Source organism: Sipha flava, unplaced genomic scaffold, assembly GCF_003268045.1.
Source record: "Sipha flava isolate LNK unplaced genomic scaffold, YSA_version1 84_pilon_pilon, whole genome shotgun sequence".
In the NCBI taxonomy this organism is placed as follows: Eukaryota; Metazoa; Arthropoda; class Insecta; order Hemiptera; family Aphididae; genus Sipha; species Sipha flava.
In genome coordinates this window covers 1,715,056-1,726,078 of record NW_020273626.1, presented here as the reverse complement: position 1 = coordinate 1,726,078, position 11,023 = coordinate 1,715,056, and the positions used below count along the sequence as shown (strand labels likewise).

General features: G+C 28.9%; 2 protein-coding genes across 2 annotated transcripts; both read right to left on the bottom strand.

Moving 5' to 3' along the window:
* Positions 1 to 2,936: 2,936 nt before the first annotated feature.
* Positions 2,937 to 3,941, bottom strand: LOC112693320 (zinc finger BED domain-containing protein 5-like). Its single transcript, XM_025568310.1, has one exon. The coding sequence runs from the start codon at positions 3,939 to 3,941 to the stop codon at positions 2,937 to 2,939; it is 1,005 nt and encodes a 334-aa protein (XP_025424095.1).
* Positions 3,942 to 5,026: 1,085 nt separating this feature from the next.
* Positions 5,027 to 5,480, bottom strand: LOC112693318 (zinc finger BED domain-containing protein 5-like). The gene is made up of 2 exons (XM_025568308.1): positions 5,390 to 5,480; positions 5,027 to 5,295 (listed from the first exon to the last, which is right to left on the bottom strand). Exons 1-2 carry the CDS (start codon positions 5,478 to 5,480, stop codon positions 5,027 to 5,029), a joined length of 360 nt encoding a protein of 119 aa, XP_025424093.1.
* Positions 5,481 to 11,023: the final 5,543 nt, after the last annotated feature.

Below are 11,023 nucleotides of genomic sequence, written 5' to 3'. Positions count from 1 at the left end.
ACGGTAAACGTAAACGATCGACTGATAATATTTTAAGTTACTTGTAAGGTTGGTTTAGTTGATTAAAATATGAACTTAAATACAATTGAAAGGTTTATTATAATTACATTTTTTTAAGATTATTTTACAATTTATCAATAAGACAAAAGTCATAATTCACTCGAAAGTCAATTTTTTTTTTTAACTCTTTTTTTATAACTTTATACAATAGTTATGGTTGTTTTGACAATCTAATTGAAATTAGTAAAAACACTAAATATTTATCTACTTATGGAATTATAAGCATTATTTTTAATTTTAATTTTATAACTATGAATCAATTACAACGACTGTATTTAATGTATTTAATTTTTTTTTGTGTTCGGAGTTTCACTGTTATATAATAAAGAAGGCATTGAAGTAGTTTTTTTTTTTTTTAATGTCACTATTAAATACAAGCCTCTTTTGCTGAGCTTTGAACCAAACGCTCTCGGTGCAATTGCCTTTTTGAGCCCTTCTTCAACCATGTACTTAGGAGGGGTTTAACTGCGTCCGACAGGATTTAATAAGGAACCTCATTTGGCCACCTTTTTACTATGTTCGAGTCACCGAGTGGAAGTTTTGGGTGTTAAAAGTTAACCAGCATTATTTACATGTTCATATAATCGTTTTCCTTGCAAATATAATTCATTTCTAGGTCCACATATTATCATGCAATGTAATTCAATTCAGATGATATGCAACATTGTAGTGTTAACAGTTATCAACTGTTATTATATTTTCGCTTTTTACAATAGAAAATATGTATACGTGTTCGTTCATTTAGGGTTTTTGCTGAATGCTTGACTGAATGTCATTGTATTTAGTCACCTTGGTTATCTGAGACAGATTAGAGGTACAGTAAACACGTGGTGTGTCTCGGTATTCCGTTTTCAATACGGTTTTTTAATTAGTCGGCGGAGAAGTTCAAACGGAAAGACGAACATGGGTTTTTAATTGCGAACAATTTAAATGATGGAAATATCATTTTGACGGACACGGCGTAACTTGGGTAGAACACTATTGAGAACGGTACCGTTTTTTTCAGTATCTTTTTTAATAACACGATTGAGAACGTTTTTACTTACCAACTTTTATGCAACGTTGCCGCATTCATTTAAAATAGAAATAAGATATACAGATATCAATTATTTTTCAGTCTAAGATTTATTTATTTATATACTTCTTATATACTATATATATCAACTTATAGATATACTTATTTTCAGTGACCTTAAGATATTTCATGATGTCCTTTGTTTCTTCAAACTCTTTATAAGAATTTATTGTAAAAATTATTTTTGCTGGTCATGGTTTTGATAATATTGTTTTTAATTGATTTTATTATTGCTATGGTTCGTGTTTGGGTTACCTTTATATATAATAATATATATATATATACTATAAAATATTGTGCGACGTCGTTTTTGCCACTGTTGCTTCGCTGTGTATATTTTTAAACGAACAGACAACGCCACTCGTTGAAAATCGTTCACAATCGTTTGATTATAAGGTACAAAATATTGTTTCTTTGATCTGCTGACATCGTTCTCAATCGTGTTGTCAAAAAGGTACAACGTTCTCGATCGTACTCTACCACGTAACATTATGATTGTAATCATCCGTTAAAAAATAACGTGTTTTATCGTCCTGTGTTTACATATATATTGTATTCAATGTTTACACCTTGTGAATATTATTCACCTGTATACATTTTATTTTTACAGCAACTTTTTCGAGTTATTAATAATTTTCCGTTGGAACATTTCCAGTTAAATCCTGTGTGCTCGTGGATGTTTCGTTTTTTTATATTCTGAATAATGCAAGGAATATATATTTACAAAATTTGAATTAAAACACATACACAGTGACGGCTCGTGGCTTGAATGACAGGACCCCCTACTATTATTTATAAAAAGAAGATAATTCATTCTGATTGCAAAAGTATACCTGTTAATAATTTATTAAATTTATTTAATAGTTAAAATGGTGATTTTCAAGTAATCAAAATAATCAAATTATAATTGTTGTTAAGTCGCAGCCATTGTCATGTGTGTATGCCTTAAGTACAAATACGTCGTATGTGTATCAACCTAACACTGCTGAGTGCTGGACGATAGTCGCCGCCCGCCGCTTTCGGACGAAAATCGTTGTCGCCCAGGTTACTTCATACAAAAGAGATGGCAAATAGGTTTTTTCAACATACTAATTTCTGATATAAAATAAAAAATAATTTTAGCGGTGCCATTATACAAATACATAAAATTATAAATGAAAAATTAATGATTAAAATATAAAAAGTTATGTAAAAATAAAAATAATGAAAAAAAAAATACATTAAATTGTAATTATTGTTTGTTAGAATACAACTTCTAGTTGAAGTGAACACATACTTCTAATGATCTAATAGTGTCCCACTATATTACAACATATAAATTATATTTTATAATAATAAAGACAAGATAACATGTCGTTGTAAAATATTTATTATTTATATGTGCAATTAATAATTCGATGTATTGTATGTTACTTAAAAATCTGTAAATATGTAATATGGACAAATGAAAGTTTATTATGCCGCGGTGTACCGCAAGCGTATAGATCAGAGATTCCCAACCTTTTTTGACTCGCGTCATCCTTGGACATTTTCTAAAAATCCGGAGGCACCCTATGCTCTATGGCCTATATTCTAATATTCTATAGACTGCTTCGGTTCTATTTATTAATGCATAAGTATAATCAAAAGTAGTAAGGTGTAGGTGCATACTATATACATATTACATTTAATAAATAAATTATTACATTGTATTTATTTTTATTTTTAATTATTATTTATCTTTATTTATTATTTAATTTACAATATTAATTTAAAATTAGGGAAATTATTTATTTATTTATTATTGGAACTAATGTGACACTTAGGCTTGTTTTTTTTTACACAAATCTTTTATTTGTGGTCGAATAGTTGAAAGACATACTCTCATTTCTTCTTCAATGAACTCCATTTTCATTCGTTTATTTGATTTTATGTTAACAAGAGTGGAAAATCCTTGTTCACATAAATATGATGTCGAAAACTGCAGTAATATTTTTAGAGCTTTTTTGCCAATTTCAGCGTGAATTTTTTCAACCTGAATCCAAAATTCATTTTTGTATTTTAATAAAAGAGTTCGATTGTTTCGTATTTCAGCGAGCTCTTCTTCTTCTTCAAGGCTAAATTCAGTTAAACATATATTTTTATCAAATGGATCATTTATCCAATCATACTTGGAAATATCTAAATTAGGAAAATACTCGTCTATACTTTCTTCTAAGGCAGTTAAATGCTCCATTATAAATGTCATAACTTCGGAACTTTCTTCTGTTACAGATAATGAAGGAAACATATCAAATTGATTTTTTTGCACACGTTTTTTCCAGATTTTTAATTTATCTTTAAGAGTAAATAACTTACTACACGGCGTTAATATATTTTCATTTGGTCCTTGCATACTTGAATTTATTTGATTTAAGTGTGAAAATATGTCTGCCAAGTATGATAGTTTTTCCAACCATTTTTCGTTCGTTAATAATTCACACAATTCGGGTACATTTTCAAGAGTAAAAAACACAATAAGTTCATTTTTTAACTCATGTACTCTGGACAAAACTTTACCACGAGATAGCCATCGTACTTCTGTATGTAAAATAAGTTTAGTAAATTGTGATTCCATTACTTCACATAATAAAGAAAAAAGTCGTGTTTTTAATGGTCTCATTTTAATAAAATTTACCATTTTTACCACTTCATCAAGAACATTTTTTAACTGAGGACCGATAGTTTTTGCTACTAAGGCTTCTCTATGAAGGAAACAGTGAGTTGCAAGTATATTTTTATTACACTTTTTTGCCAATGTAACAAAACCTTTTATAGAACCAATCATACTAGGAGCGCCATCAGTGCAAATACCATAACAATAATCCCAAGATATATTTAATATTTTAACACGTTGAGTGCCAGTGTATTTATGATGCGCATATAGTAAGTTTCCGCGCCAAAACTGAGCCGCGACGCCGTCGGTCGACTACGTGTCGACACCGGTTCTGCGCGCCGTGCACCGTAAAATTGTTATTTAAATATTATAAAAAAAATTATTTTCTGTACGAATATATACTATATTATCAAGGTTATTTTTTTAAAAAGTAATCAATAATTTATTGCCACACTAATTAATTTTAAAATTTTAAAAAAAACAATCAATAAAATGTAATAAATACAAAATTTACATGAAAAACAAAATTATTTACGTATAATATAAGCTGTTAAAAAATAAACAGATTTTTAATTTTTGGAAAATAAAACGAATCATTAATATAATATTAAATTAATTATAATTATGTAAAAATATGAATGTAGAGTGTACCATAGTATGCGTACATAAATATAGGTACATTTATTGTTATTGTACATCCGAGCAAGATACACCCTGTAGATTATTAAAATAAACTAATACTATTTCGTCAGAATATTATTAACAACGAAAATAATATGATATCAATATATTATCGGAAATAGCACAGCCGCGTAATCGGTATTGCCGTCGCCGTCGTCATCATTCGGGAAAAATTAATTAAAACTCGCTAAAAATAGCAAAATCCAAATATACCATTGAAATCACGACATCCTACTGAATAACCACATAAAAATATTGAAACATTGCGTCTATAACCGATCAAATAATACACCCATAAAGATATACATAACATTTGTCGACTACGCGTCGACAGCGGTCCCTGAGACCGTGTGACAGTTGTCGAGTACGTGTCGACCGTGGCATTGAACGTGTTAAGATAAGAATCAATAATATTAAACGCATCAAGACCAGTTGTCGTTTCTTTCATTTCTTTGCAACAAAAAAATTGTTCTATAATATTATCATTATTAATAAAGCGAATAAACCCAATTAAATAACATTTACCACTTGTGTCGGTGGATTCGTCAATTTGAAGACAAAAACCATTTGAAGCTTTAATTTTTTTCCACCACATTTTTTTCTATGTCTTCTGACATATCTTGGACGCATCTACGAATAGTATTATTCGAAAGAGGTATTTTTTTTATTTCGGCTTCAGCCTCATTACCAAACATAATACGCACTATTTCTGAACAGGCTGGAAGAATTAAAGATTCATTTATTGTATGTGGTTTTTTATTTTCAACTATTAATTCTGCCACTTTATAACTAGCTTCAAGTTTTTTATTAGGAATAGTAACCTTTTTCTCAAAAATTACTGATTCTTTATTTTGTGAACTTAATAGTTGTTTGAAGTAGTCAATATTTTTATTAGCTAAATGATCATGTTTTTTTTAATAAATGACGCTTCAATTTACTTGGAACCATAGCTGCGTTGGATAATTTCACTCCACATACAATGCATTCTGGTTGAGGACAGTTTTCATTTCCATACCAAGTAAATCCCATAGCTAAGTAACTAATATTATATAAACGTATTTTATTTAAACCAGTAAAACTAGAACTAGCTTGATTTGATTCACCAGATGTTGATTCAATATTATGGTTGAAATTTCGTCTTCATTTAATTTTCGTTTTTTAACAATAAATTTATCCATTATTTTAAATAAAATTTAATTATATAAAATTATAAAATATCTAGACACGAATGAAATATATATGTTTCACAATGATGACTAAAACCAAACTGATTGTACTGAAATTGTTAGTATACAGTATACCTATATTATTAAATTACTATGGTCGATACATGTTTTACAAAAATTAAGATAAGATAAAAGCACAAGACATCGAAGCGATAGCAATCAAACTGGTATATGAACATTAAAATAGATTAAACATTGTAATATTTCTACAGAATATATGAAACACGATAGGTTTTATATTATTATAGTCCGTTTTATTACTCACAGTGCTATATTTTTAATGAAATTGTTTTTTCTCAAAAAATATTTCAAATAATTTCGCGGCACCCTGGTTGGGAATCTCTGGAATCGTCGTCCAAACATATAAATATCATGAAAATTTTTGTCCTAACCAATTTGAACTGCTTACCCGTGGATTACGGTTTCCGATTATGAGTTAAGGAATTTTATTATTGTCGATTGTTCGAGTAATTAATTATTATTACATTATGTAAGAATTTAATCGCGTGCGCTTTAAGCCACGATTATACACTAAAATTTGGACAATAATAAAATAAAAATATAAGAAATAAATGGTATAGGTGCAGACGGACACTTTTTCGTATTCTCGCTCTCCCTTCATCAGTACCAACGAGCCGCCACTGCCATATAGTATTTTGGGATAGAAAGTTAGATTGTGTCCGTAGTCTTCTGGACATTAGGAAAAACTAACATAATCTTTGAATTTATGTAACTTGAATTTATAAAAAACCGTTCATATTTTTATGAAAAACGTAAGTGAATTTTTTTTTTATGTTTTACTTATAATTCAAATAGTATAGAAATTCAAATATTTATACGAATTAATTTTATTAAATTAACATTTTGAAATATTCATTTTTATTTACAAATATTGACGATTTTTTTAATGCTTTTATGGTGATTGTGTCAAACATTAACTGAAAACAAATTATTGCGATTTAAAGACCGTAATTTTAATACAAGCAGGGATATTGTACTTTCTAGAAAATAAAAATTTTATCTATTTAATGTTTAGTATTATACGAGCATACGTTATTAATCGACATTCACTCAAATTAATTACGGTGACCTCATTTTCAGAATTATATAAACATTGAGACTTATAAAAAAACATTTACATTTGAGTTTATATGATCGAAATCACATTTTAGTAAGTTCTTGATATTTTTATCCATATCTGTCTTTATCATGAACCGGGTTACATGTAAATAAAACGTGTTGTATAATCGACGACCGTTTAATTTATTTATTCTGATTATTGTTAGATGGATAAATAAATATAATGGACAGGTGATTTATATAACGGTTCAATAATTCGTAATAAATGTAAATTATGGGTTGTTTAATGTATTACTTACGTCAATGTACCGATGAAGTCGAAATATAGCGTTTAACGAATAATTGAAGGATCTGGCGTTAAACTATTTCTTGACAATGTTTCAAAAATTACATAACTATATTGAATATTTAAATTTATTGATTTTTTTGTTAAAAACTCATTGTAATGTAAAAAAGAACTATAAATTGAACCTACATTCCATTCTTTATTTAAATGAAGTACCTATAGTTTATAGGTATAAGACAAGGTAATAATTGAATTAATTTACCTTTTGACTTATGAATACAAATATCATTGAAATGTATTGAAAATTTACATTGAATTAACTAAATTTATTTAATGTATAAAAAACAAATATTAGTTTGTATTTTTATCTGTACATAGGTAATGATAACAATTTTTATTGTTATATTATTACATTCAATTTGTAATTATTTTAGTTGAAATAGAGCAATTAAAGTATCAATTTAGGCTGTTAAGTTTTTAAAATCGCGATCAATTTGTTGATAACTTAAATCAAAATATAAACGTAGACAGGCGCGGGTGGAAAGGGGACTATGGAGGTTAAAACCCTTTTTAGGCATTAGATAGAACTATATCAAACGTAGGTACTTAAAATATTTAAAAAAATTAGACGTAAAAAAGACTTCGAATAAATCGATATGCGAAATGGATCATGTAACTCACTTTACTACCATTTCTAGATCCGCGTCTGAAAGGAGGTATAAAAATATGTAAGGTAACTCAATTTTTAATTTAACTAACTTAATTAACTTAATACTTTCCGACATTGGCCACATATTTTACCTATATTATCAATTTTCAATTTGTTTAGTAAAATGCTTAAATCAAAATATAACAAATATCGAGCATTATTCAACTCTTTTGGTTTTTTTTTTATATTATAATTTGTTTGCAATCACAAGCCACTTTTATGACTAAAATTTAAATACATTTTATATTATATACATACGTATAATAAAATAAAAAATTAAATCACTGTAGTTAAGAATCGTATAAAAATAAAAAGGAAGCTATATAAAGTTATTAAGAAGTAATAATTACTTCTTAATTATTATTATTTTCGAAAACTTGTTTTACCAATAGACACGAATAAAAGTAAATTTTTAAAATAGTATTTTTATAATTAACTTTTCTAAAATCAAGAATGTATTATTTGCTAATAATTCATTGGTAATTATCGTAGGCTAGGTTATTACTTACTGATGGGGCTTGATTACGGTGAGGAAATATATTTATTGCATACTCTAATGTTTGGCTTTCTATGTTCTTTTGCTAATAGAAATTCCTGATATTTCCAAATGTTAATTTTACATAATATTTAAATAACTTATAATGATAAAAAAATGATAATATATAAAATATGAACAGTAATGTCATTGGAATCGCACCTTCAACACAATCGAAAATATTACACGAATGTATAGTGAAAAGAGCAAGGTTTTGTTAGTTTTAAATAATTATACTTTTTTATAAAAATCGTATTACACATGTGGGCCTGAAATGGCAATAAACATTTAAGTATTGCAAGTCAAAATTGTTTATGAGTGAAGATGTTTCACCGCTTCGATGCTTTTAAAATTGGTTATCGAACACAAATATTCGCCACCACGTAAAAATTTAACAATAGTAACAGTTTCTAATAATTTAAAACAGTAAGGTGTTGATAAAGTTTCTAAACGCCCATTAAAATTAAACGAGAAATGGTTCGATCAAATTTCGTGAATGTAACATTAAACGATGTAAACGCCATGCACAGAAGCATTCCTTTTCATGCGAAAAGGAAAAACAGTTCACCATTACCAAAATCTACTTTTTATGAAGTTCAATCAGCATTAACACAACTACAATTAAATACTTACAAAGGTGAGCATTTTTAAAATTTTACGGGCTATATATTATAACCGTGTAAATGGTATGTTAATGTGAGGGCAACTGGTATATTTTTAAAATCCCGTTAACAGCTGTGGTGGGTGGTGGGAAGGCAACTGGTCAACACACTGTACATTGTATACGTTTGGAAATAATACAGAGATATCAAATAAGACAATTCACAATCACTAACTCGAATTCTATTTTTAGTTCTGTATTCTATAATAAGTAAATATTATGTTCCAAATAAAACCGTACAGTAACGTAACGAGCTACTTTGGTGTCCCAAACATTATATTTCGAGTTAAAATACCATATTAAATCGTTGTTCAAAATTAAGACCATTATTGTCTTATTGAACTTGTGGTGTCGGAGAATCTGGTTGGTGTGAACCACTCACCACAAATGACTCACAAAAGGGTAGTCGAAATAAAAGTACATAGAGGCGGTGTTATTAATGAAAATGTGAAATATAATAAATAAAGAACTCGACGGAGTACTAATAAACAAATAAATCATTCGACGGAACAGAAATATAAAAAAATGTACAACGGGTTAACAATGGCGTAGTAGACATAAGGTAAAAAATAAAGACATCGGCTCGGTCGACGGATCGGTGGCGAGAGCGAGCAAAGCTCGATCGAGCGATCGTCGTAACCGTCGAAGCTCGCAAAGCAGGCCGAACAATATTCACATTAACAAAGAACATAAAATAATTCGACAAGAATATAATACACACAACGGGGTGACAGTTGGTAACGAGTGATAGTGGGGCTACGCGCCGTATCCCCACAAACTGAAGGTGAACGGACTGATTTTTTTTTTCAGACAAAGGGACCGGACCGGACCACATTAAATTGAAAAACAGTAAGACCGAAAATGACCGGACCATGGTCTGAACCAATCTAGACCAGACTGTGCTATAATAAGCGGCGTTTACTAGTTGGGTCCCAATGTTTTCAGGTAGTTCACTAGTTAGGTCCCAGTATTTTTCAGGTAGTACAACAGTTGGGTCCCACGATTATGCAAGTATCACTCTTGTTGAGAACAGATTGAGCTATTAAAATAAGACCTTTACGCGTGCCCATCATTATATTGATGATTTCAGACCAGACAGCTTGCCGCTTGGTTTACTTGTACTTGTAAGTTACAGGTTTTACTGTCGTAATGGTCGGACCGAAGTAGTATGTTATGATTAGGCTTAGGGACTTATAGCTCTAAAAAATACACAGATATGCATGCAAATATGCTTTTAAAATCATTAAAATATGCATTTATATGCATTAAAAAAAAAAAAAATGACCAAATAGTACATAAAATAAAACGTGTCCATCGGAATTAAATGTATCTTTTAACTCCGAAACAAAACTTGACCTGCAATAAGTGCAACAAACAAATAACGATAATTTACCTATAGACGGTTAGTCTGTAATGTGTATTTTATGATATTTCCAAAAACTAATCTCATATTTTTGACGGTAAATTATTGTCGTTAATTTCGTGTTTATTACAACATTTTGGTACCTATATAATTCCAGATCCACATGTGTATATTTAGAAACACATTTACTAATATTCTTACAATCGAAGGTGCACACGGACGGCATAAAAACCTATCTTATCTAGATTTTTAGACACCGTTCATTGTCAATAAACGCAAATACATCTATTATTAGTTAGTAAAATTAAATTTTTGAAATGTCCAAATAAAGTTCGATATTATTTAATTAAATATTTGTAAATATAAACAAAATATTTTTTTCTGTATCCTAATTTAAATATAAAATTATGGGGGCCCCTGGGATGCAGCCCACTCAGCCTTCCCCTAAATTCGGCCCTGCCTGATAACATGGCACCGAGAAACGAATTTATTTCACATTCTGTTATATTTAACAATAATTAAAAAAAAGTACGCAAATGCTAGAAGTCCCTAAGCCTAGTTATGATTTTTATAGTCGGACCGAACTCATGTTTTATCGTTTTTATAACCGAACTTAATTAGTTGTTTATTTTTATCATAAATATAATTTGTGACCCAAGTCGGATACACCCCTAATAAGTATGTATACATTGTTATACATGTTATAATTAAA